Here is a 27,309-nt window from a genome sequence, read left to right as displayed (position 1 = left end):
CGCCGCCCGCCGCGGGCGCGGGGGCGGTGGCGGTGGCTAGAGGCCGGGGCAGCGCAGTCTGCTGCTGCCGCCGCCGCCCGTCCTCGCGAACCAAGCCCGGGTAAGTTCGGGGCTGCGGTGGCCGGGGGTGGGGGCCGTCCCGGGACCGCCGCCACCGCCGGGAAACTCTTCCGCCTGCCCTGGCGCCCGCCGCGCTCTCGGGACTCCCAGGAGCCGCCTTGCAGGGAACCTGCCGCGCCCCTCGCTTTCCCGTCGCTTCCCGGCTGCCCGCGCTCCGCGCTTCCCGGGCGCTGGGCTCAAAAGTCCCGCTCTCTGGAGCCTCCCTTGCTAACTTTGTGCCTTCCCACCTTTGTGTCCTCGCGCCCACCTCTCGCCTTTGCCAACTTCCTTTCTCTTCTAGCGCTGGCCTCTCTCCGATCTGCTCTCCTCCTCGTCCCCAGTCCCCGCTGCCCGGCTCCTTTGCCCTCCAACCCTCCTCTCACCCCCACCGTAGGCTGCCCTTTGACTCCCCTAGTCTCTCTTCTCGCTGTTTTCGGCCTTTTCTCAGTCCCCGCCACCTCTTTTCTTCCTGCTGCCCCAAACTCCCCCCCCCCTTCTCGTCCCTCCTCCTCCCCCCTCTCGTCCACTGCCCCTTGCTACTTCCACCCTCACTGCAGGCCTCTTTCCAAAAACCTCCCCCCTCCTTGGCATCTCCCGGTCTTCGGGAACGTGTTTGGAACAGCCTCCTTCCCTCTGCTTTTCTCAGATCTCTGCTGCGGGAAGGTTCAGATTTCCCCTGACAGCACTTAGGGGAAGGATTGGATAAAGGATGAAAACGCTTACTCTACAGTTTGAATGCAGTCGTGGGGCTCACCTGCCTCTCCGAGGTCATGGGAAATCCCGCCATCACCTTGGGAAGCTACCTTATCTTCTCCAGTCATCTCTAGTTCTCTGCCTCCTGAGGGTCTGAGCTTCCCTGATTTCTTTGTCCAGGGTTTGTACCAGGTTGTGCCTCTTTCTACTTTTAGCCTCGAGGCCCCTTTTAACTTCCTTTCTAAAGAAATGGCCTTTTACAGCGTGCACTGGGCAGAAATTTGTCATTTTCTATGCTGGTTTTGTTTCTGTATTCTTGGATAGGATGGCATTTTAGGACATGGGTAGGGTTCTTTGAAGAGCAATTGGATCCCAGTGGCTCCCAGAGCCCCTTTTCTGCCCCCCCCCCCACCCTGGTATTCAATCGGGATTGAAACTTAAATCTTTCCTCTTAGTGTGTCACTCGTGTAGCATTAGATCCTTGAGGTCTCAGAGGCCTCTCCTTGGCATCTTTTATTCTCTCATTTCGGATATTAGTTTCTTAACTTGGCTGATTCTCTTAGGATGTTATTTTTGTTTCCAAAGTGTGTTCTTTCGCGTTGAAATGTGTGAGCCCAGGGAGATTACACTCCCTTTCCTTACCAGATAGATTACACTCCCTTTCCTTACCAGATACTTTCCTAACGCGAGTGGGGCTGCATGCAGAAGGTTTGTGTTGGCAGCTAGTACTGTTTGCACCTAGACCTGACGTGGGTGCTTCGTCTCTGCCTGTCCCAGCAGCGCCTGGCACTTAGTAGGTGTTTGGAAATGTTTGAGAAGGGGTGGAGAGAGAAGCCACAGTAGGGAAAATTCTTCCCTTGGCATCTTGATTCAGTAGAATAAAATTATCCTGGAACAACAGCCGTTCTATTTTTTTGATCCCAGTTTAAGCTTTTTAAAATTTCAAAGGCAATATATGCTTACCATAAAAATCAATGGATTTAGCAGTGTGTCAGTTACAGGCTCTGATCTCTTTGCCTGCTTTACCCCGTCTGGTACGAGCTTCCAGACCCTTTTCATGTATGCAGAGAGAGCGAGATACATTTATAAACAAAACAGGCACCCTTTCTTAACATAGCTTGAACTTTCTTCCATATTAGTGCGTATGATTCTTAACAACTGCGTAATTTTCCAGGCAGTCCCCTGTTGACAGTTGAGTTTCTCCAATTTTCCACATCAGTGGATGATGGCGTGCACCCTCGAGTATATGTCCTTGCATGCCTATCTAAGTATTTTTGTAGGAAGATCCTTATAGACTTTGAAAGCACAGAGACAGAAGCCAGACTTGCTGACTCTTGACTGGTGTTGCCCCAGTGATGCCACTTCTGCAAAATGCAGAGCCCACGTCACCCCCCCTGCACCCGCCAGAAGCTGGGGAAGCACGTGCTGACGTTTGGCCGTGTCTTTGCCTCCCTCCCTTTCCCTTCGGCTCTTCTGTGTGTTTTGATTGGGAAGGATTTGAGGCTGGGGTGAAGGGCGGCGAGTTACTTCTTGATAGTGTATACATGTATTTTGCTCCTGACCAGCTGTGCTGCCTTTCTTCGCTGAGAGCCAAGGGACATTGCTTTGTGTTTTCTAGGGTTTTGAAATCAAAGGTATGTGTGTCTCAAGTATGTTTTCAGCTTGTGGAAACACATTTTTGTAGGAGTAGGAGATCTAAGCGATGCCAAGTAGAGAATGTATGCTTTTCTAGCTTCTCGCTCTCAGCTTGTTCCTCCTTGCATACCGTAGCATATACTTTTGAGGTGCCCATTAGGTTTGTCCACAGAGCTGCTGGGACACGGTGGCACGATGGTGTGTTGAGAGCACAAGCCGGGAGGCAGAAGGCCCGTAACACTTGTAGCACACAAGGAAGAAAGGCAGGAGCACTCGCTCATTTTTTAAGCTAGTGGCTACAGAGTTGTATATACTGAGACCCAGCGTTAACAGCTGCCTGCCACAGCGCCTTTTAAAAGACTGTATGGGCCAGATGAAACGGGTGAATCTGACCTCTCATTAGCCTGTTTGCAACCCCAAGGAGATCCTGAACTGGGATTCAAAGACAACACCCTCCCCCAACTTGCACTTGGGTTTGGGGTGCCTCTGCCATTGGCTCCTGCCTGTGGAGATGGCCAAGGTATGCCGTATCTCTGCTCCAGTTCCTGGTCCTAAGAACCCAAGAGACTGACTTGTTTATTCTTGCAGTCGAACGGCTGAAAGAGCATAAACTTGAAGATAACTTCCTAGGTTCCCAGCACACGGCTAATGGAAGCTGGTGATACACTTGAGGAAATTATGCCGGGAGAAGGAAGTCTTTGCGAGTCCTCTTACTTCCTTTCCATGGCAAAGAATAATGCGTATTAGAATGTGAGACGTTTCAAAAATCATACCTCTTTTTAAGATCGTTATTGCATAGCAAAGCGAGGTTCAGCTGTTACTTCTTCCTCTATAACATGTTTTTCCTCTTCCCTAAGGATTGTTATTCCAGTGCAGGGGTTTCTGGTTGAAATGCCAGGCCTGTGGTTTTGGTCCTTGAGTTGAATTAGTTACAGATTGTGCAGGCTCCGGTAGGAGCTCAGGTCTCTGCTTAGCTTCCCCTGCCCTCGCTCTGAAGTCCAAAACCAGGGGCACCTGGCTGGCTCAGTAGGTGAAGCGTCCGACCTGGGCTCAGGTCATGATCTTGCAGTTCGTGGATTTGAGCCCCTCATCGGGCTCTGTGCTGACAGCTTGGAGCCTGCTTCAGATTCCTTGTCTCCCTCTCTCTCAGCCCCTCCCCTGCTGGTGCTCTGTCTCTCTCTCAAAAAGAAACAAAACATTAAATTTTTTTTTTAATAAACAAAACCAGAGCTTTCCCATCAGCATGGTTGTAATTAGAGCCTCTCTCACAGTGGAAATACCTCTTAAAACATCTCAAAGTCCCTTCCTGAGGATTCAGTTTTAGTTCTCACCGGCTACACTAAATGTTTTAGGAAGTTTTTTCTCCCTAAAACTCATGTCATAAGAGTTCAGGATGAAGGTTATTAAACTCCAGTATGAGATACTCGTCACGTAAACCCGGGAAGGGGGTAGTTTCCAACGTGGTATCTTCTCCCCCACATCCTTCTCGCTAAAGAGATGCCACTCAGGTGCTGAGGGAGAGTGGGGCTTTCCCCATCCTAACAAGCATCTTAAGGATTTACAGATGTCAGCCATAAACTGGGTCTTGAGAGCTTTCTGGCTTCCTGCCTTTCCTTCACCTGACATCCTCTTCCTTCTGGTACCATTCCACAAGCATTTATTGAGTGCCTGTTACATGCCAGGCACTCTTCTAGGCATTGGGATAAAAAAGCAAGACAGAGAAGGCCCCTGTGCTCAACAACTGGTATTCCCGTGGGGGAAGATGAACAAAAACAAAACTCAAAATGATGATAGAAAGCAGAGGTTAATATAAGAGAGAAGGGCTGGAGGGGGTATTAGGTGGGGCATTAAAATAAGGTCTCTTCGGGGAAGGCGGTTCAGCTGAGATCTGAATGATAAGAGGGACACCTGGGCATAGATCTGAGGGAGAAGCATTCCAGGCAGAGAATAACAAGTGCAAAGGCCCTGAGGTGGGAGCAAGCGAGGTATGTTCAAGGAACAGAAAGAAGGTAACGTGGCTTGAACGTAAGCTAATGATTGGGGTCTGGGGTAGAGAACGTTTAGAGAAGTATGCACGAACTAATTACGTTGAATATTGGACATGTTGTTTTTCCAAACAGCGGGAAAAGTCCGCCTACATCCATTGTTCCTCACTTTCTTGCCCTACTACACAGACCCCCGTGCCACGCATTTGAGACTGTCCTCAGTAAGATAATCAGTGGCCACACGATGCTCACTCGCGCGGGCTCTTGACATTGTCGGCACTGGTTTGTGCCTTGGTATTAGATGAGATCTGGGCTTATTAGAGCTTAGGGCTCCAGCAGGGAGTACCTACCAGACCTAAGTTTACCCTCACCCATTGCCACGTTAATTACTGTCATTTACACTCCAACCGCTCTATTCCTTTTACTTCCAATGAACAAGATTGTTCACTACTTACCTTCATTAGGATTCTTGTGGCAACAATCCGACCCTAACTGGCATGTTCAAGAAAGGGAGTTGGTCATCTGTCATAACCTTAAATCAGGTATGACTGGGTCCAGGTGTTCAAATGATGTCATCAGGACCCAGTGTCTCCACCTGTTGGCCTTGCTTTCCTCGGTTTTGGCTTCATTCTCTGGCCGACCCCTCCTTTGTGGTGGAGGAATGACCACGGACAACTCCAGGCTTACCTCCTCCTGCCTTGCCCTAGTGGAAAGAATGTCTGTCTTTGTTCCTCCCAGCTCTATGGAGATATAATTGATGTATAACGTGGTGTAAGTTTAAGGTATATAGCATGATGATTTGGTTTTTTCTTTTTTTTAAAGTTTATTTATTTTGAGAGAGAATCCCAGGCAGGCTCTGTACTGTTAGCGTGAAGCTTGATCCAAGGCTCAGAACCACCAACCATGAGCTCATGACCTGAGCAAAACCAAGAGTTGGATGCTTAACCGACTGAGCCACCCAGGCGCCCCTGTTAGTGTAGCATGACGTGTGGATACATGTATATATTGGGAGCCGATTACCACAATAAGATTAGTTAACACGGAGAGTGTGTTTCTCGTTGGCTCTGCAAAAGCCCTATGCCTGGACACTGATTGGCCCTGCTTGGGTTAGGCCCACCCCTGTCTTTGGCTCAGTTGGGGTTGGGACCACCTGTGAACCAATCACTGACCTAGTTTGGGTTAGGCCCACCCCTATCATTGGCTCAGCAGAGATTAGGCTGATGCTGGAGACATCCATTCCATCATGCGCCTCCTCCCAGATGCTGATACTGAGTCAATCTAGTACATCTGAATCACTCTGGAATGAGCATAGGGTTGGTTTCCCCACGATAAGGGTGTTGTTACAGAAAGATGGAACAAAAAATGCTGGACTGGAAAAAAAAAGACAACGGCGAATGAACAGCATTCTGTTCTCCCCAGCTTCTGTGCTTCCATCAAGCTTTCAGACAGACTCTGTTCCCCAAAAGGGCGTGGAGGTGGGGTGGGGAACAAGCATGTTGTCCCTGGAATAGGGAAGGGAGAGAAATTACGAAGAAGATGTGAATATTGGTACTAACAAATCTGTTTATCAAGAAGTGCTGCACTCAAATAGAATTATGATTGTTTGATTTTTTTTTTTAACCAGGGATCCAGAAGTTGGTGATTTTGTCCATGCCAACACTAACTTATTTAGCTGAATGATTCATATTTGTAGTCAAAAATACAGCTTGCTATGTCTTGCGGAGTGAGGGGTTGCATTCATTCTTTGGTCCTGGAGGACACACACCAGACCGAGAGCTCCCTGGAGGGAAGGAAGGGACCTTGGAGACCTCTCATTTGCATTTTTGACAAGTTCAGAGCCTTACATAAGTTCAGGGAATAAGCTTTTGCACGGAGAGGCTCTATCAGCAGGGAGTCTGTGACCTGACAGCTGTTGGGAAAGATCTGTGCTCTAGCCTCTCCTGCATTTCTCTGAGCCCTCCGAGCCAAGGCCCCATTCCCACCCCCTACCCTCTAGCTCCCCTCCCATTTGTCTTCTCACACCCACTTCTCCAAAATTCCCTCTACTTCCTCTTCTTTGCCTCCTGGTGATTCCACCCCGTTTATTCCTCCTCCCTCCTCCTCTGTGTTGAAACTACCCTTGCCCACGTCACCGGTGACCGACATTTCTTTCGCGAAGTCTCCTGGATATTTTCCAGCCCTTATCTTAGCTTCTCTGTTGCGTCGTGGATACTGGGGAACATTCCCTCCTTTCCCCTAGACGCCACGTCCTCCCAGGACAGCTCACCGTCTGGTTCTTGCCTCTGTTTCTCCGCTGTCTCCTTTGATTGCTGTTTCTTTCTTTGCCTACCAGGCAAACATTGGCATTCCTCAGAGTTCCATAAATAGTCCTCCCTAGATTGTCTGGCGGTTCCATCACAGGATAAAGGGAAGAAGCAGCTACAGGCTCAGGACTCTCAAATTTGCGTCAGCCCAGGGTTCGCCCCAGAGTCTCAGATCCACTGTTGTTTCTAGATGCGCCACAGGCTTCTCAAACCCGAAGTGTCCCGAACTGGGCTCCTTATCCTCCTCCTCAAAGACATTCCTTCTCTTAGGATTTGTCTCTGGTGATGAGGATGGTGGGGGCACCGGGTGTCTAAGCTGGAACCCTGGGAGATGTCCTCAGCTCCTTTTTTTTTTTTTCCTTGCCCCTCCTCGAAGGAAATAAATAAAATCTTGGTAGTTTTGTCTATTTGTGGAATGTTTCCTGTGGGTGGGCTGGATTTTGTCTGCCTTTGATGTCAAGTTTTGGCAATGTTTTATCATTTAACCCAACATAAAATTCAGGAATTTTTTTTTCCTCCCTGTTAAAGATTTGGCTTGGGTCATGATCTCGTGGCTGGGGAGTTCAAGCCCCATGTTGGGCTCTGTGCTGACAGCTCGGAGCCTGGAGCCTGCTTCGGATTCTGTGCCCCCTCTTCGGGCCCTCCTGTGTTCATTCTGTCTGTCTCTCTTAAAAATGAATAAGTATTAAAAAAAATTTATAAACATCTGTTGAACCAGATATGCAAATAATTTTAAAGCTTTTCTCTCCTAGACACCATGCTGCACGAAGAGTGACCCCTTCCTCTGTTTCCACAATGGAGGACTCGGGAAAGACTTTCAGCTCTGAGGAGGAAGAAGCAAGCTACTGGAAAGATCTGGCCATGACCTACAAGCAGAGGTCAGTCTTCCTAAGTCCACCTTGCTTTTTCTCCCCATCACTGTGGCAGCAGCCATCGATTTTGTTGCTCTTAGGCCACAAGCACTACGAAGGACTTGACATACATTCTCTCCGTTAAATCTCAAAACGGCCCTGTGAGGAAACAGTTGTCACCCCATTTTACAGATGAGGAAGCTGGGCCTCAGGGACGGCAAGTAATGTGTCCACCAAGGTCACACGGCCAGTAAGGAGCAGGCCTAGGATGTGAGCACCAAAGCCTGTGGTCCCAAGCAAACCGCCGTGTTCCTTCCCAGCTGATTTTCCGGCGGGGCTCCGTCAGTTCCAGACGCCTTAGCTGGTCAGCCCCCGCCCCCCGTGTGTGAGGAAAGAACGTCTCCCTGTGTCTAACAAAATGGGTCGTTGCAGATTTTAAATTTGAAAGAAGTGATTCTGTGTCCATATTTGGGAGGAGAGTGTGTGTTCAGCATTTCTTCTTTTTATTTCTTGTGGGCTCTTACACTCTTCGTATGGAGGTCTTATTCCATTCCCTCTAATTCCCTAATTTTATTTATTTATTTATTTTTAATTTTTTTTAACATTTATTTATTTTTGAGATAGAGAGAGAGTATGAACAGGGGAGGGTCAGAGAAAGAGGGAGACACAGAATCTGAAACAGGCTCCAGGCTCCGAGCCGTCAGCACAGAGCCCGACACGGGGCCCGAACCCGCGGACTGCGAGATCATGACCCGAGCCGAAGTCGGATGCCCAACCGACTGAGCCACCCAGGCGCCCCTCTAATTTTTTTTTTAATGTTTATATTTGAGAGAGAGACAGTGTACAAGCAGGGAGGGGCAGAGAGAGCGGGAGACAGAATGCAAAGCAGGCTCCAGGCCTGCCGCAGGGCTTGAACTCACGAGCCAGGAGATCATGACCTGAGCCAAAGTAGGACGCTTAACTGTCTGTGCCACCCAGCGCCCCTAATTTCCTTACTCTTAATTCGACTTAAAGATAATTCAGGCTTAGCATTTAAAACCAAAAAAAAAAGTGTTGCTTGACTTTTAAGGACTGAAAAGCTGGAATTGGGTGTTTGTCCCCCTTCCAGTGGGACAAGGAAGCACTTAGGTCCGGTTTCTACTTAAAAGTCGGGGCGCCTGGGTGGCGCAGTCGGTTAAGCGTCCGACTTCAGCCAGGTCACGATCTCGCGGTCCGTGAGTTCGAGCCCCGCGTCGGGCTCTGGGCTGATGGCTCAGAGCCTGGAGGCTGTTTCCGATTCTGTGTCTCCCTCTCTCTGCCCCTCCCCCGTTCATGCTCTGTCTCTCTCTGTCCCAAAAATAAATAAACATTGGAAAAAAAAAAAATTAAAAAAAAAAAAAGTCAATCTGCAGAGGGTGTGCAATCCCACGAATACTTTCCACACGTTGAGTTAAAAAAATATATGGTGAAAGAATGAGTGAAGAGTGAATGGGTTTTGGAGTCAGGCACCCCTGGGTTCAGGCCTGAGGTCTGCTTCTGACCCGTGTGACCTTGAGGCCGGTCAGTCGGCCTATCTGAGCCTGGCTTTATCTGTAAAGTGAGGTCAGTGATAGTTGACGCTTCCGCTTCAGTTGAGCGAAGAGCATAATCCTCAGTAGCTGTAAGTGCTCGATAAACGCTTCCCCTGACACGGCCGGCAATTCTGTAGGGCCGAAAATACCCAAGAGGAGCTGCGAGAGTTCCAGGAGGGAAGCCGCGAGTATGAAGCCGAACTGGAGACGCAGCTGCAACAGATTGAAACCAGGAACAGGGACCTCCTGTCGGAAAATAACCGCCTTCGCCTGGAGCTAGAAACCATCAAGGTGAGAGGAAACGGGCTGTACGTGTGGGGTGTGGGGCGTGCGCCTGGACAAGGGAGCCCTGCCTTGTGAGGGGCCGCGGCCAGCCCTGGGCTCCCTGCCACCCCTAGGCCTGCTGGGCGGATGTGGTGGTGGAACCCTTGTTTGCCCCCGATGGGCAGAGCTCTGTGGGAGCAGATCACACAGGTGTCCCCATGGCCCATTCTTGGGTGTCTACCACAGTCCCACAAGGCCTGCAAAAGAAAACGTTTTGAGATTTGCTGATCGGGGGTATGATAGCCCCTAGATGCCTACTGATGTTTAAGTTAAAGTAAAATAAGGACACATTTAACTCCTCGGTTATACCAGCGACGTTTCAACTACACAACAGCCGCATGTCTAGTGGGTATCATTACTGGACAGAGTGGTGCAGGATATTTCCATCGTTACAGAAAGTTCTGTCGGACAGAGCCAGTCGAGACCAGGTTTCTCAGCCTGGACGTTGCTGACATTTGAGGTCAGGTCATTTTCAGTTTAGGGGGCTGAGTTTTACACTGCAGGATGTTTGTGGGGTTTTTTTTTTTTTGTTTAAAAATTTTTTTTAATGTTTATTTTTGAAGGAGAGAGACAGAACGTGAGTGGGAGAGGGGCAGAGAGAGAGAGGGAGACACAGAATCCGAAGCCGACTCCAGGCTCTGAGCTATCAGCACGGAGCCTGACATGGGGCTCGAACTCACAATCTGTGAGATCGTGACCTGAGTGAAGTCAGTCGCCCAACCAACTGAGCCACACAGGCGCCCATAGGGGGCTGAGTTTTACACTGTAGGATGTTTGTGGGGGGTTTTTTTGTTAAAAAAAATTTTTTAATGTTTATTTTTGAGAGGGAGAGACAGAGTGTGAGTAGGCGCAGGGGAGGGACAGAGAAAGGGAGACACAAAATCCAAAGCAGGCTCCAGGCTCTGAGCTGTCAGCACAGAGCCCGACACGGAAGTCAAACTCACTAACCATGAGCTCACGACCTGAGCCGAAGTCAGACGCTTAACTGACTGAGCCACCCAGGCTACCCATGGTTTTTTTGTTGTTGTTTTTTCCTTTTAAGTTTATTCATTTATTTTGAGAGAGAGAACAGGGGAGGAGCAGAGAGAGAGGGAGAGAGAGAATCCACGCTGCCAGTACAGAGCCTGATGTGGGGCTCCATCCATGACTATGAGATCAGGGCCTGAGCCAAAATCAAGAGTTGGGAGCCACCCAGGCACCCCACACTGTAGGATGTTTAACAGCATCCCTGGTCTGCATCCAATGGATGCCAGTAGCTCCTTCTGCCCCAGATTATGACAACCAAAAATATCTTCAGACATTGCCACGTATCTGGAAAACCACTGGTCTAAAGGGTAAAGACTACCTTTTGGACATGCTCTAGGGCTTAGCAGATAATCGCTAACACTGTGCCCCGGAGACTGAGTTTCTCAGCCCTCACTGATAAGCAGGATCACCCGACAAGCTTCGTAAGTATCAGGCCTGAACCCACCCCCGCCGTGAGATTCCTGGTCTCAGTAAGTCTGTGGTGGGGGGGACACTGGCATGTCTGCTTGTCTTTTTTTTTTTTTTTTTTTTTTTAGTAAAGCTCACCATGTAAATTTTGACGAGCTGCTAGGGGAGGTGTGGTGGGTAGTGGAAGATGTGCTCCCAGCCTTCTGGCAGTTTTGTGGGGAAGACAAAGACCTAACTCCAAAAAGCACCTAGGGAAAGGATATTCGATGACGTAGTACTGACCAAGAGATCCTTCACACAGAAAGGGCTGTATGCACTGGAGACGCAGCTGCTGGGAGGGATTTGAGCTGGTGTTTGAAGGTGAGAAGAGGGTGTGTGCGTCTGTGTTTGTGTGGCCAGCAGATTGGGGTAGAGGGGTTAAGGAAGAGCTAATCTGGACCTTCCCCAGACACAGACGAGAACAGATGTCAAGCAGACCTGGGAATCCTGGCTTTATGAGTTCATGGGAAACAGTGGGGCCAACAAATGGACTGGGGATTGAGGGATGGGGAGGGGTGGAGGAAGACCCTGAAGTCCCCAGAAGCTGAGCTGTGGAGTGCAAGTTGTATGTTGTAGACCGCAGGCCCCAAGCTGGCCATCTACAGGTCATTCTGGCACATGCGTGGTTTTTGCTTAGCTTTCAATGGCTTTTTATTCTGTATATTATGAAAGCTTCCATGCACACAGCCAGGTCGAAAGAATTTTCCAGCACACATCTGTATATCCACCACCTGTGCTCTACCAGTAACCTCTGCTGTACTTGATTCTTATTACCTAGCTGTCCCTCCCTCGGTCTCCTTTCCTGTTGCATTTCAAAGTGATTTGCAGATACCTATTTACCTCCCTGTAAATACTTCAGCGTGTTAGTGTTAGCTAGAGTTGAGGTTTTGTTTATAGTTCGTTCTTTCGATAGTAAAACTTACATCTGTAGTGTTTTTTTTTTTTTAAACGTGTGACATCAGTATTCAAAGTTGCGAGGCTTCCTATAAAAATTGGGATTTCTGACTTCCTTTGAGAATCAGCGGATCTGGCCATACCAGGCCTGCATTTGTCCCCGCCAGCGAAAAGCCAAGTAATGGTTGAGTGCTCACCAGTCCATCCCAGTCCCCACTACGGTCCCCCACCTCTGTCTCTGACACTGAGGAATCAGTGTCCCTTGCTTTATGCCTACACCTGGCCCACACAACTCAAAACAGCCTGGCCCCTAGAGGCATTAGTATTTGACCCCTGCCATGAACACTGAGGGATCACTATAGCTCTTAGCCTGAAGGGGACTCAGGGTGGGAAGCTGTGTGGAGGGAAGATCAGCAGCAGTATAAATGATAGTTGGGAGAAGGAACGAGACCCTCCACGGAGGCAGACTAATACTGAGCAATGATGAAGTAATTGTTTCAAGACTGAGCCCTTGAACCTGCGGAAGCCGTTTTTTTTTTTTTTTTTTTTTTATGTTTTATTTATTTTTGACAGAGAGAGAGACACACAGTATGAGCAGGGGAGGGGCAGAGAGAGAGAGGGAGACACAGAATCCAAAGCAGGCCAGGCTCTGAGCTGTCAGCACAGAGCCTGATGTGGGGCTCGAACCCACAGACCGCAAGATCATGACCCGAGCTGAAGTCGGACACTCAACCGACTGAGCCACCCAGGCGCCCCCTTCAAGAACACATTTTTATGACAGCCACATGACAGATGCATGAGGCACAGAGCATAGAGTAGGAGAAGCAATAGAAATACCTTGGAATAAAGAATACTTACTTGCCTTGGGGTACTTGGCTGGCTCAGTCGAGTCAGAGCATACGAGTCTTAAATAAACTAAAAAAAAAAAATTACTTATTTTTTGAGAGAGGAAGGGGAACCTCTGCAGGTTCCACACTGTTGGCACAAAGCCTGACGTGGGGCTTGAACTCAAAAACCTTGAGATCACGACCTGAGCCGAAATCAAGAGTCGGACACTTAACCAACTGAGCCCCCCAGGCGCCCTGAGCGTGCAACCCTTCATCTTGGAGTAGTGAATTCGAACCCCACACTGGGTGTAGAGATTACTTTAAAAAATAAGTAAGTAAATAAAAACTGCCACCAGCACCTATTTGTCAGTCACCTAAGGGGAATGTATTCGGCTGTGTCAGACTTCTTGACAACTGGCTTATTCATCACAAGTTGAATGTAAAAGCCTGTAAGGGATCAAACAGAGCGTCTGTTGATGGCTCCATCAACTGACAACTGACCGCTTATAATAATTAGAGCCAAACGAAAGCGCAACATTTAGCAACAGCTTTTCATGTCTGCAAGTTCAAAGGACATCATTTGAATCTGAATGCTGGTGGAGAGGCCCGTTAACTGCATCTTCTTGAACCTGTGTTTGAATTTAGGTTAATGACCTAGGATCCCATGCCTTCCTGTTTTATTTGGAGATGCACACAAATAAAGGGTGTGAGGCCGTGAGAGCCAGGCCTGGGAATTGGCCCCTGTGTGGGTCTTGGTCTGCCCCTCCTTGACTGAGCGGGGATGCTTCCTCTGCTGCGGCCAGGAGACACTATCAGAGGGGACTGGCCAGGAAACAGAGTATCAAAGGGGACCGGACAGCGTGAGGATGTGGAATGGCCTCCGTGTCCTCACCCTGTAAATAACCTGCTTGTTCTGCGGGGGTGTGTCTTTCACAGGGCTCTCGCCACGCCTCTCTGGCCTGGGCACCATTGTGTCATTCTCCCGGTGCATCCAGACTGTTTCTAGCAACGCCTTTGTTGACTCAATTGAGTCAAGAAGAGTTTGACTGTTGTTCAAACTTTCCAGTTTGACTTTGGGCCTTTCCTATGGGAAGTGTTTTCTTTTGTGTGTAGATGAAGGGAAAGCGGTAAGGGTGTTTGGTGAAGGAAGGTAATTTGGGAAAGGAGACAGAGCAGAATGTGTGTGTGTGTGTGTGTGTGTGTGTACATGAGCCTGCATGTGTGCACAGTACCTATGTGACCTGTAATGAAATGGTTGAGGGCGCTTTAGCATAGTTGTTTCTTTGTTTTTTTGTTCTTAATTTTTTTGTTTATTATTTTGAGAGCGCGTGAGCGGGGGAAGGGAGAGAGAGAGGGAGACACTGAATCCAAAGCAGGCTCCAGGCCACAAGCTGTCAGCACAGAGCCGAACACGGGGGTCAAACCCATGGACCTCGAGATCATGACCTGAGCTGAAGTAAGTCATGCCGTTAGCACAGTTCCCTTAAAAGCATAAGCCCCAGGGCGCCTGGGTGGCTCGGTCTGTTAAGCGTCTGACTTCAGCTCAGGTCATGATCTTGCAGTTTGTGAGTTTGAGTCCCGCATCGGGCTCTGGCCTGACAGCTCGGAGCCTGGAGCCTGTTTCAGATTCTGTGTCTCCCTCTGTCTCTCCTCTCCCCTACTCATGCTCTGTCTCTGTCTCTTTTTCTCTCTCAAAAATAAACAAACATTAAAAAAAAAAAAAAAAAAAAAAGAGGTGAAAAAAGGAAAAGCACAAGCCCCAGTGGCCCAGGTTGGATCTAGGCTCAGGCATTTGCTACCAGTTGACTTTGGGCTAATGGGGTAGGCTCCATTCACATCTCCGAAATGGCATTCAGCGAGGCATCGTAAGCCCGGTCCTGAGCCCAGAAGCTGGCCCAGAGTAAGCATGCGATGAATGTTAGCTGCTGCAGTTGACTGTTCCTTCCTTGGAAAGCACTACTCAAATCACACGAAGCTACTTTTGGTGATAAGTAACAGGTCGTGGGGTTTTTTTGTTTGCTTCCTTCCTTTGCTTCCCTTCCCTTGCTTCCTTGCTTCCCTCCCTTCTTCCCTTCCTCCCCCAAAGGTCCTCAAATCCCTTTCAAACCCTCATGCTACATGGGGAGTCTCCTGGACATAAAGTTAGAACAGTTATCAAACTAAGCACATGGTTTTCTGCTCTTGTTACGAGGCACCAGCAACCAAAGCTGTTGTGATTCCTTACATGTAATCCAGGAACGTCACGTGAGGTGGATCTGGATTGCCCTGTGGATGGTGCTTGGAGACATTTATGTGGTTTTCTGTGGCTGTGTGGATGCCCTTGAACAAAATGATGGCTTTGAAGATCGTTGGGGGCTTCTTACCCAGAGGCTGCAGGGACCAAGTTTGGGAGGGGGCAGGGTGGTGCAAGGTGCTAGTGGGCTGGGAGGCAGAAAGTACTTGGTACATAAGAGCTTTGAGCGGTGGCCCCGTTCTTGCCATCGGCCCTCCTTTGCCTCAGAGTCCGTGTCTGTGGAGAGAAGGTTCTACTGACTGAGGTTAGGCTTGTCCCCTGGTTGTGGTGGGTGGCCGCGAAGCTGTCTGGAGCCACCTTGGGGAGTGATAGGAAGAATGGCCCATAAAGATCCTATACTAAGGAGGAGCTAAATCCCTTAAAGAAATCAGGGCGCTGACGGGCTGTGCACACGGGGAGGTACGGATGCTCATGAGCTAGAAGCAACAGCGCCCATGACAACAGGAGTGAGCACAGTCCAGGAGTAATCCTCGGTATTTTAAGGCAATGCCAGGGAAGGGAGATAAACATAGCTTATCAGAAGTCTTAAATCACACACTCAGTGTCGATTTTGATCTTCAGGACAAGTTTGAAACGCAGCACTCTGAAGGCCACCGGCAGATCTCAGCCTTAGAGGATGACCTCGCCCAGACCAAAGCAATCAAGGATCAACTTCAGAAATACATCAGAGAGCTGGAGCAAGCCAACGATGACTTGGAAAGAGCAAAACGGTACGTCGGGAAGGAGAAACGGGTTTGGGAGCCTTTTTTCTCTGCTGTTGGCTCCCAGCACGTGGGTGCCAAGCACCGTGTTGAGTCTAGAGGATTCAGCCGTGAGCCACACCAAGCCAGTGACCGTCCAGGAGACAGACAACAGACACATCAGTGCAACCTGATGACAGCAGTAAGTGCTGCAAGTTCAGGTGCGATGGGCGTGCGTAAGCGGACACAGAAGTTACACCATCAGTGGGTAAATGTCAGGCAAGGCTTCCCAGTGGCAGTGGCAGTTAGGCTAAGACCAGGGGGATGTATATGCATTACCCAGGGGAAGAGTATGAGGTGAGAACATTCCAGGCAGAAAGGCACACATGTGCTCATTACCGCCCTAAGGTAAGCGTGTTCAAAGAACAGTATTTCTTTGCAAATGTTTATTTAGTTTTGAGAGTACGAACAGGGGAGGGGCAGGCAGAGGGGGACAAAGATCCAAAGTGGGCTCCACCTCTGACAGCAGAGAGCCCGATGTGGGGCTCGAACACACAAACTGTGAGATCGTGACCTGAGCCGATGTAGGGTGCTCAACCAACTGAACCACCCAGGCGCCCCCGAAGAACGGTATTTTGTAAACTGACATTCTGTTGCTGAGCTTCAGAATACTACCAATGATAACTAACATTTATTGAAAAACTACTGTGTGCCAGCACCCCCCCTTTTTTTTAATGGAAACACATTAAAAATTAGATATACCTTGCATATATTGGCATGCACAGATTTTTAGCGTACAGGTCCCATCAGTTTGGGCAAATGGCGTATACGCTCCCGTGACCCACACTGTTGTTAAGATGGGGAAGCTTTGTGTTGCCCCCACAGGCCCCTGTGTTACTTTTTAGCGGTTGCTTTAGGATAACTTCACTGTACCACTTCAAGTAAAATGCAACAGCCTTGCAACCTTACAGTTTGATTTTTACCATCCTTGAACTTTATGCTATACTTGTAATAGTGCTGTGTCTACAAATGCCGTAGATTCTGAAATGCGTAGCTCTCGTTTTGGCTTTAAAAAGCCAAGTGTATTTTATTTTATTAAAAAAAAATTTGTTTAATGTTTGTTTATTTTTGAAAGAGAGACAGAGCATTAGTGGGGGAGGGGCCGAGAGAGACGGAGACCCAGAATCGAAGGCAGGCTCCAGGCTCTGAGCTGTCAGCATAGCTCGGGGCTCAAACTCAGGGAGGGTGAGATCATGACCTGAGCTGAAGTCGACCGAGCCACCCAGGTGCCCCTAAAAAGCCAAGTATATTTTAAAGAAATGAAGAGAGTAAAAAGATAGCCTTTTATATTTACCCACATATTTACCATTTTGGGTTCGTTCCTTCCTGAGGATCTGGATTTCCCTCTGGTATCCCCTCCCTTGGGGCTTGAAGAAGTTCCCTTAGGATTTCTTTCTTTTTTTTTTTTTTAATTTTTTTTTTTTAATGTATATTTATTTTTGACAGGCAGAGACAGAGCATGAGTGGGGAGGGGCAGAGAGAGAGCGAGACACAGAATCTGAAGAAGCTCCAGGATCTGAGCTGTGTGCACAGAGCCCGATGTCGGGCTGTAACTCACGAACCACAAGATCGTGACCTGAGCTGAAAGTTAGACGCTTAACTGAGCCACCCAGGCGCCCTTTCCCTTAAGATTTCTTATAGCAAAGGTCTGCTGATGGTGAAGTCTCCTTGTTTTAGTTTATCTCCAAGTGTCTTTTGCCTTCATTGTCTTCTTCTTTTTTTTAGGTTTATTTGTTTTAGAGAGAGTGGGGGAGGAGCAGAGAGAAAGGGAGGGAGAGAATCCCAAGCAGACCCCGCACAGTCAGCACAGAACCCGATGCGGGGCTCTAACTCGTGAACCATGAGATCATGACCTGAGCTGAAGTCAGGTGCTTAACCGACTGAGTCCCCCCAGGCACCCCTGCCTTCATTCTTGTCCACTGGATGTAGAATTCTGGGTTGACAGCTGTTGTGTTTTTTTCTTTCGGTGGGTTCTTCCACTGTTTTTCTGGTTTCCTTGCTTTAGGTCAGAAGTTAGTGGTCATTTGAGTGGTCACTCCCCAGTATATAATGTGTTTTTTTCCTAGCTGCTCTTAGATTTTTCTCTTGATTTTTTGTTTGCAGCAGTTTGATTATGATGTGCCTCGGTTTTATATACGTGTCTTTTTTTAAGTGTTGGATTTAACCAGAATAGATTTTTTTCATTTCCTTCAGTAATTCTCAATACCCAATGTGGGGCTCAAACTGGTGACCCTGAGATCAACAGTTGGATGCTCTTTGGCTGAGCCAACCAGGCGCCCCTATATGTATTTATCTTGACGGGGATTTGCTGGGCTTCTTTAGTCTGTAAATCTCTCTTGACAGATTTCACTTGGGTCATGATTTCTCAAAGATGTGCGCTGGCCCGTTCTCTCTGTCCTCTGTCCTTCTGGGACCCCAACTACACACATCAGTCATTTTGATAATGCCACACAGGTCTCTGAGGCTCTGGTCCTTTTATTATTTTTTTCCTCTAATATTTTTTCTTTCGGTTCTTCAAATTGGATAATTTCTGTTGATCTAGTTTCAAGTTCGCTGCACCTTTCTCTCCAGTCTGCCGATAAGCCAATTCCAATAGAGCTTTTAGAGATTGTAATTTCAGTTCTAGAATTTCCTCTAAAAAAAAAAAAATAGTAATTTCCATTCCTCTACTGTGGTTTCTCTTTATATCCTTGAGCATAGCTAAAGAAACTACTTTAAAGTCTTTTTCTGCTAATTCTAACCATGTAGGTTACCTCAGGGCTGCTTCAAGGCCGCTGTGCAGATGCATGGTCCCAGTGTTAGCCAGAGACGTGGGAAGAGAATTTGGGGCTCCCATGTGGGGTGGATTCCATCACTGGAGCTGTAGGCAGAAAACTTACGAAGATGCAAAGTCCACCCAGATTTCGTTGATCAAAGCAAGTCACGTGGCCCAAGTCAAGAGCTGGGAAAGTACATTCCACTCACAGGCCGTGGCAAGGATGTGGAGGCAAGAAGGGAGGGAGAATTGGGACCACTTCTCATGGGAGCCAGTCTACCATTCACGTGGTTGAAAAATAATATACAAAGGGTAGAGTTTTTTATGTAAATTCAGGCAAAAAAAAATAGAGATTGGTGTTATCCCTACTCTCCTCCCCAACAGCATTCTATACACGCTGTTGTACATCTTCTTTCATACAACAGTAGATCTTGGGGATCTTTCTGTATCAGGACACAGAGAATTCTTTGTTCTTTTTTCCCCCCCAAGTGCATAATATCCTATTGTATGGTTGGTATTGCATAATACATAATACTTTATTTGTCCAGTCCCCTGTGGATGGATAGCTGCTACATTTGCATTCTTGTGCAGTGATCAGCATTGCTGTGATGAATGATGAACACTGCTTGCACAGATGTTTATCTGGAGAATAAATCCCCAGAAATGAAATTGCAGGGTGAAGGGATAGACGCATGCGTGATTTTGATAGTTGTTGCCCGATTGTTCTCTCTGTAGTTACATCGCTTTACGTTCCCAGCAGCTATGTGTCCTGTTTTCCACACAGCTTCCCACACAGAGTGGTTTTCAGACTTCAGATTTCTGCCAATCTAGTCAGGGCCCAGTGGATACATTTCTGAATTATGCGTGACATAGATTCCTTCTCATATATTTAAGAATAATTTGTTTCTTTTTCTCTGAACTTTGCCTTTTTTTTTTTTTTTTTTTAAACTTGGGTTGCTGGTTTCTCGTTTCTAGGAGACCTTTTATATATTTGTTGATGTGGATTGAATATGTTGAGAATTTGTCATTTGTCTTGCAGCTTTGTCTGATGTATTCATTACTGTCAGGTTCTCTGATCTCTCTGTAGTCGATCAGTCACAGTGGCAGGGCAGGGTTTATACAGCTGTTAGCCTGGGTTTTCTTTCTTTTCTTACATTTCTTTCTTACATTTCTCACTCTCGTGTGCGCTCTCTCTCTCCCTCTATATATATGTATTCACATTTTTGCCAAATGCTGAACACATTTGGGTGTTAAAATCAGATGAGATAGAGGTGAGGCCCCAGTCATTATTATAGAATGAATAAAGTTCTGGAATTCTCAAGTTTTATATTTAAAAAAAACTTGGGGCTCCTGGGTGTCTCAGTCAGTTGAGCGTCCAACTCTTGATTTTGGCTGAGGCCGTGATCCCGGAGTCGTGGGATTGAGCTCTGTGTTGGGCTCTGTGCTGAGCGTGGGGCCTGCTTGGGATTTTCTCTCTCTCTCTCTCTCTCTCTCTCTCTCTCTCTCTCCCCCCCCCCACCCCTTCCCCTGCTTGCATTCTCTCTCTTAAAAAAAAAATACATAAATAAAAAACCTTAAAAACGGTACAATTTTATTTTAGTAGGGTATTCGGAACACTGATTTGCATTTTGAGTCTCCAGGAGGAGATGGGAGTTTGCTCTCCTGGCATTTGGACCCTGTATGTTGTCCTAAATAAGGTGCTGGCCCTTTGCTAAGTGCCGTATGGAGATTTCTCACTTAATTCTCAGGACGGCTTTGTGTACCTCAAGAGCTAAGATGATTCTCCTTCTGCAGGTGAACAGCCTGGGTCCCAGAAGGTTAAGATGCTTGCTCAAGTCTGTGGTGTGCAGGAGGTGCCCATGCTGGGACTCATGCCCCCTGTGTCTGCCCTTTCTCATCTCCCTGTTCTGTAGGCACCACATGTTTGCTCTCCGGGACAACTTTGCTTTTCTCTTACCAGGGCCACGATCATGTCTCTGGAGGACTTTGAGCAGCGTTTGAATCAAGCCATTGAGAGAAATGCCTTCCTGGAGAGTGAACTTGATGAGAAGGAGAATCTTCTCGAATCTGTTCAGCGCCTGAAAGATGAAGCCAGAGGTCAGGAAGACTTGGCTTTTCTCTGTGTGCCCTGACCGGTGTTTTCCCCTCTCCCTACCCGAGAACAGCTTCTCCTACAGTGTTGCCCAATATTACCTTTGCTGGAAATCTGTGACCTGCCCTAGTCAGAGGGCGTAGAACCACACTGGGCAGGCCTTGTGCCCGCCCCATGGTAAGAATTGTCAGATGTCTGACCCTGTAAAGACCCTCTGTGGGTATTCAAACCACCACTGGCTTTTTGTTCAGCAGGAGCGTAAGAGTTTTGTGGGGAGAAAAGTCTTGATGGAATTGCTAGCTAGCCCATTGTTTCTCTGACCTGATGGCAGCCGAGGCAGTGGTTTCCAGCTCTGAATTCCCATCAGCATTTGCTCCGTGGAAGTTTGCAGTTCTGGGGTAGATCTGGGTGCTGAAGAACTTCTTAAACATCCCAATTAATTGTTCATAACACTAATTTAGTTTCTAATGTATAGACAGTAGAAGGGGGATTAAAAAGAAGAAAACTGCAGGTCTGAAAGGTAGTTCTGCAGTGGTTAAATAAATGACAGAGATTCATTTTATTTTATGGAACGTTAAACAGTTGTTAAAACAAATAAGGTATAGATGTGAATATGGCTAGATTAAGACCTACCATTGAAGGAAGATAAATCGTAGACCGTAAACGTGTTTCTGTTTACACTTAGTAAGAATTATTCCTAACATACGCTTAATAGATAATAGATAAACTGTACATCTGAAAACGCAGAGAAAAAAGGATTGAAAATATCTCCCCCATATTATAGTGATAATGAGTCAGGAGGCCCATATGGGGGTTGGTGGGGAAAGTGTCTTTTCCCTTAGTATGCTGGATACCCTGTTGAGCTGGAAATACCTTTTTTTTTTTTTTTTTCAATGTTTATTTATTTTTGGGACAGAGAGAGACAGAGCATGAACAGGGTAGGGGCAGAGAGAGAGGGAGACACAGAATCGGAAACAGGCTCCAGGCTCTGAGCCATCAGCCCAGAGCCCGACGCGGGGCTCGAACTCCCGGACCGCGAGATCGTGACCTGGCTGAAGTCGGACGCTTAACCGACTGCGCCACCCAGGCGCCCCGAGCTGGAAATATCTTGAAGCAAGTAAAGGATTAGTGTATCTATCAATGCCATCGTTTTTCAAAAATTTTAAACCTTTTTCTTTTTGTTTTGTTTTTATTTTTAAGTAGGCTCCATGCCCATCATGGGGCTTGAACTCACAACCCTGAGATGAAGAGTCACACGTTCTAGGGGCACCTGGGTGGCTCAGTTGGTTAAGCTTCCTACTTTGGCTCAGGTCATGATCTCACAGTTCGTGAATTCAAGCCCCGCGTTGGGCTCCGTGCTGATGGTTCAGAGCCTGGAACCCACTTCGGATTCTGTGTCTCCCTCTCTCTCTGCCCCTCCCCACTCATGCTCTCTCTCTGTATTAAAAATAAACAAAACATTAAAAAAAAAAAAAAAAAGAGTCACATGTTCTACCGACTGAACAAGCCAGGCGCCCCTAAACCTTTTTGGTTTTATTACAAAATCGTGTAGTTTCACAAGCCTGCTAGGCAAAGTCCTGTGGGTTTCACTCCACTGAGGGTTTCCGCCCATGGGTTTTCATTCTGGTGCCTCTTTTCCCTGACCAGTGTCTACTGTCGACCCTCCCTTTGCCCTGTCCCCTGAAGCAAGGGCTTAATCTGAATCCTTGTCCTGGCTCAGATTTGCGGCAGGAATTGGCTGTGCAGCAGAAGCAGGAGAAACCCAGGACGCCCATGCCCAACTCGGTGGAGGCCAACAAGACAGACACAGCTGTGCAGGCCACGGGCTCCGTGCCGTCCACCCCCATAGCTCATCGGGGACCCAGCGCCAGCTTAAACACACCCGGGACGTTCAGACGCGGTAAGAGAACGGCAGTCAGGGGGATTTGCCTTGTTTCACCAAGCTCTCCACGGGTAGGGTGCTGGGTCAGGGAGGTACTGGCACTGGCTGTGCAGCAGGGAGCAAACTGGGTGCTCAGAGGGGCAGAGCTTTGAGACAAACCGGAAGAGCTCAGGTGTGAGGCAGTAGGGAGCGGTGGAGTCTGCGGTGAGCCGGACAATGGAAGCTTCTTCCCAGGGGCGGCTGCCACTGTGCTCCCACCCCGTGACATGTGGGCCCAGCATTAGCGGACCTTTCCGTTCTTCATCAGAAGCCGGAAATCCTCTTGTTGAACATGAACTCTCCTAAATTTGAAATTCCAACGATCAGATAAAAAATTGAGAAAACGTTTTGTGGGGCTAGTGAGACGTGCGTCTAGAACTGGTCCTGGGGGGCATGGTTAAAAAAAAAAAAACAACAAAAAACCCAACAACGAGAAATTGGAGATGTTGCCCCAGCTCCTCTGCTGATTCACAGAGGCTGTTATCAGGCTGCTTAATAGGAAATAACAGTAGGCAGCCACTCGTGCTCCGTGTGGGCTAGTTAGCCGCTGTGCTTAAAGTGCTTTGCATATGCGTGACCTCACTGAATCCTTAGCACTGGCCCAGGTGTCATCCCCATTTGATGGATGAGGAGACTGAGGCCCTGAGGAAAGTAGCTCCCCTCAAGTCATATGGGCGGTAAATAGCAGAGCTGAGATTCAGACTCAGGCCAGCTGGCTCCAGAGCTCACACTCCCTGTTCCTGCCATAGCCCTAGGCTCGTCCCCTGGGATGGAGAGACTGGTGAGATTTCCAGAATGCCCATCTAGAGCAGTGTTTTTCCACACTTTAGTATGCACGTGACTCAGCGGGGCATCTCGTTCAAATGCACCTGAGATTGAGCGGGTCTGGGCAGGACCCGAGATCCTGCGCCCTAACCAGCACCCCAGTGGTGCTGGTGCCGCTGGTCCCCAGCTCCTGCTTGGAGGAGAGAGTCTCTGGAGAGTTAAGACCCTTCCAGATGTGGTTTGCTTGGATGCTATTCATGTTCATTAACTGTATGGGATTCATAGAATTTCAAGAAGACTTGTTTGGATTTTGATTTAAAAGACTAACGTGTAAAGGTGAACAGTTAATACAGTCATTGTAAGGCTGCAAAAGGTCGGTCATCCCATAGACTCCTCGCGTGTTAGTTAACTTTTGAGTGAAACGGGCAGCATCCAGGATCAGAGCGTGGGGATTCGCCTCCCTGCCCCCTCACCGGGGTTCCACATGTAGGGACATGAGTGCACCGACTTAGACTGGGGAATCGCTCTTATATATGTGTGCTCCCTTTGCACACCCAGGTCTGGATGACTCCACGGGTGGGACCCCCCTCACGCCCGCAGCCCGGATATCGGCCCTCAACATTGTGGGAGACCTGCTGCGGAAAGTAGGGGTAAGACCGCCGCCTCCCCGGGTTTGGTGTGGTTCCTTGCCTGTGTTTCAGGATACCTGGGAGGGGCGACTTTACTGGTTCCTTTCCCCTGTAGCAGAGCGTCCCCTAGCGTCATTTGAGCTCCTGTGGGCTTTGTTGTTGACAACCATCCAGAGCTCTGACTCCCTCAGCCCTTTGACCTCTGTGCATATCTTTCTTCCCCTGCCATTTTTCCTTGGAATTCGGGAAATCTGGCTGGTGTCTGTGATGTTTTTCTTAATTTAAGAAAACGGAGAAACATTTGAAAGTTCTTTTCGTTTTAAATGAGGGAGTCAAAGACAACATCTCAAAGGGCTAGAGCAAAGAACTCGACTTGAGGTTTTACCTTCACTACAGGGAAAGGTTTTTTGTGTGTGCTTAAGAAATAACACAGGTATTCTGTGTAGCTGTTGCTTGTGTTTTTAAAAATGATGCCTGGCGAATCACACGATTGAACTCCTGCCAGCCTGTCGTCAGCCAGAATGTATGTAGTCAGAGCTGCGCCTTCACAGAAGCTTGAGACTCTTTTCTCGTGTTTTTACTTTGAGATTTTGGTTTTCTGGTTTTCTGTTCTGTGAACATGTTTCTCCTTAAATCTTTTGCCCAGTTAGAGCATAGATAAGCCTGGGGCGGTCTCAAAGCCCTCTTGGTTTTTATGGGGTCTGTTTCCAACAAGGCCCAGTCCTCCCACACAAGCCACTCTGTGCCCGTTTGATAAAGGTAAACAAAAGAGTAGATCATCCCGAAAGTTGATTTCACGTTTCCCATAGGCAGAACTGGGTCATTGGCAGGGTTGGTGATTTTCCAGGAAGCTCCTAACTGTCTTAGGCCAGTGGCTCTAAAGGGTGGATGCACGCTGGGTTCCTTCAGGGCCCCACTCTTGGAACTCCCGCCCTACAACACAGTTCGAGAACCCCCGTTTGAGGTTATTGTCTGTGTACAGGCTCTGGGGAGAGGGGAGGTCTGCTCTTGAACCTGAAAGATGAAAGCACGTTTCTCTGCAGGCGCTGGAGTCCAAACTTGCATCCTGCCGGAACTTCGTGTACGATCAGTCCCCAAACCGAACAAGCGGCCCGGCCTCGGGGCGGGGGAGCAAACACAGAGATGGCGGTGGCGAGAGACAGCCAAGCAGCAGCGGCGTGCCTCTAGGTGACAAAGGGTCAGTACCTTTTTAGCTGTCCGCTCCTGGGGGGAGCCTCTCACCGCTGACCGATCCATTTTGTAGAAGTTGGAAGGTCAGGTCAATGAACCTTAACCCTCCACCCCCTTGGGACGCGGTGAGGTGGTGTCTTCCGGTGAAGGTTAAGGGCGAATGGCCAGGAAGAGGCTCGTTTTTATTACTCGAATCTGCAGCCCCAGCTCCTGGTCATGCTGTGAGAATGTCCTGTACGAAACACTTGTTTGGGACTTGAGCTTCAAAAGCTTCTCGGTTTCCCCTAGAGGAGGATTTTTTTTTTCCTTAAAAAAGAAAAAAAAAAAAAAAAAACTCTTTAGAACCTCAGGAAACAGGGACTCCATTCCAGCCAGACTAGGTTCCAGTAACCTGATGGGAAAGCACAACTCAGACTCTGACAGCTTTGGGTATTTTCTTACTTGAGGAAAATCAGGACAGCTTCTGGATGGGTTGATTTCCTAAGCTGCGTCGCCATGTTCCTGGACCCCGAGCCAAGTAACTTGGGTAGGTGTGGGGCAGACAGAGAGATGATGGGGAACGAAGAGTCGTTTTCCACGGTGCGCACGTGACTTCCGACCCCGTCGAAGAGGGTGTTTTTAGTGGGTCTGGTGTGACTGGGCTTTTTGTGTGGCCTCGGGAATGTGCGAGCTCGATGGCCAGTGTCCTTTTCTTCGTTTCGCAGGAGAGAAAATTGACACCCAGGGAGACCCTGCTCCTGACTCTCTTTACTTTTAGAACTTTGTGGGCCCTGATGTTAGCCAGTCTGACAGCTGTAATGTCCGCCTAATTTGGTTTGCTCTGTCTGAAGGTTGGGAAAACGCCTGGAATTTGGGAAGCCGCCTTCAAATATTTCCTCACCGTCGCTGCCGTCAGCCCAGGGTGTAGTCAAGATGTTGCTTTAGGAAATCCACGGAAGCCGAAGCCCCTGGTGTGTCTGTGTGGGAGTCGTTGCTTTTCTTCCCCTCCTTAAACTAGGTTTTTGCTTTGTTTAAGTTAGTTTAAGAACTATGAGCAAACAGTCACACTAGCCACCGAGGCCATGGCCCATGGCCCCTGGTAGCTGTCCCCATGAAATGTTGTCTCCTCCTCCCCAGCCTCCTTGCCAGTGCGTTGCAAATCGACAGGGACAAACCGGACCCTCTGGACAGGGCTCCGTGGTGTGGATGCTGAGGCCACCCCATCGTTTTGAACTGACCTGAGTGTTGAAGGATTTGGGGGTGTTTTTTTAATGACTGGAGATGCCTTAAAAATGGGATGTGAGCCCATCTCAGGCCCAGGCTATCTTCCATAAGAAAATGTCCGTGCTCTGTGGCACCAGAAGGGTCTGTGTACTGAAATTGTGTCTAAGAGAGAAGAGTAGGATAGGCACGTGCCTTTTTTTAAAAAAACACACTATGGTGTAGTGTACCTCTGGGACTCACTCTGCCTCTCACTGAGGCGTTGGGAGCTGTGCTTGTGTTTCAGAAGCGATCTTGTGTGGACAAGGGCGATGGAAACATCTGTATCTTCTTTAGATCGTTCCTGATAGTTGGGTTTCCTGGAACTTGTGCCCTGGCCCTGGGGGTGACCTCCCCTGACGGTCGTTGGGGTGGCGTGGCCTTATGAGTACAGCCCCTAAGAACAGAACTTCATTCGAAGCCATGATAAAGTAACCATGGTGGCCTCCACATAGGATTGAACCACAGGATTGTTGTTGGAAGCTTCCTTGTGAGAGAAGACACAAACACGGGATTTTCACGTGGACGGAGTATGTGCTCAGCCCTGCCCGTCGTGAACGGCTGGCTCACACTTTTGGAGGCAAGTTAAAAAGAACACGTGAATTTGGGAGCACGCGTGCAGCTTAACCACCCTTTGTTACTAAGTTATTTTTCCACGAGAATAGCAGAAATATCCTTGAGTTGAGAATAGAACTTTTCAAGTGCTTTTGAAATTCAACAGAGAATTAATCTCTGGTGCCCAGTTCATTACCATGGGAACATTCTAACCTGTATCGGGAAAAGACGGACTTCTATTTTTTTAAAAGAACAATAAAATCAAGAGAAACTCATTTTCCACGTGGTGGTGGTGGTGGGTAAATGCTGCTTTGTGCCTTGATGTTTGCTCGAACGGTGGCAAAAAGTTTGTTTTTGAACCAAGTAATCAAATACGAAAAAACTCTACTTGAAAAAAATTCCTCTTCACGTCAGCTTCTTAGAAGTGTATTTAGGATATGTTTGTGTATTGTGGAGGGTAGGTTCACGTTTGGCTATTGGCTTGAGTTCTTCCAT

General features: G+C 48.2%; 1 protein-coding gene across 4 annotated transcripts; it reads left to right on the top strand.

Annotated features, from left to right (window-relative positions):
* NDE1 (nudE neurodevelopment protein 1) lies at positions 1 to 27,089 on the top strand. 4 transcript variants are annotated; one of them, XM_045461427.1, is made up of 10 exons: positions 8 to 100; positions 7,468 to 7,593; positions 9,254 to 9,407; positions 15,489 to 15,637; positions 20,383 to 20,519; positions 22,235 to 22,414; positions 23,759 to 23,850; positions 24,873 to 25,027; positions 25,476 to 25,546; positions 25,851 to 27,089. In XM_045461427.1, the coding sequence occupies exons 2-10, from the start codon at positions 7,511 to 7,513 to the stop codon at positions 25,925 to 25,927; spliced, it is 1,098 nt and encodes a 365-aa protein (XP_045317383.1). In that variant the 5' UTR covers positions 8 to 100; positions 7,468 to 7,510; the 3' UTR covers positions 25,928 to 27,089. The 4 variants fall into 4 exon arrangements, with proteins under 4 accessions (XP_045317385.1, XP_045317383.1, XP_045317384.1 ...); XM_045461428.1 differs by lacking the exon at positions 25,851 to 27,089 and adding an exon at positions 25,725 to 25,804 and having other exon boundaries at positions 40 to 100; XM_045461429.1 differs by lacking the exon at positions 25,476 to 25,546 and having other exon boundaries at positions 1 to 100.
* Positions 27,090 to 27,309: the final 220 nt, after the last annotated feature.

Source organism: Leopardus geoffroyi, chromosome E3 (genome assembly GCF_018350155.1).
Source record: "Leopardus geoffroyi isolate Oge1 chromosome E3, O.geoffroyi_Oge1_pat1.0, whole genome shotgun sequence".
Lineage (NCBI taxonomy): Eukaryota > Metazoa > Chordata > Mammalia > Carnivora > Felidae > Leopardus > Leopardus geoffroyi.
This window is presented reverse-complemented; position numbering and strand designations above follow the sequence as displayed.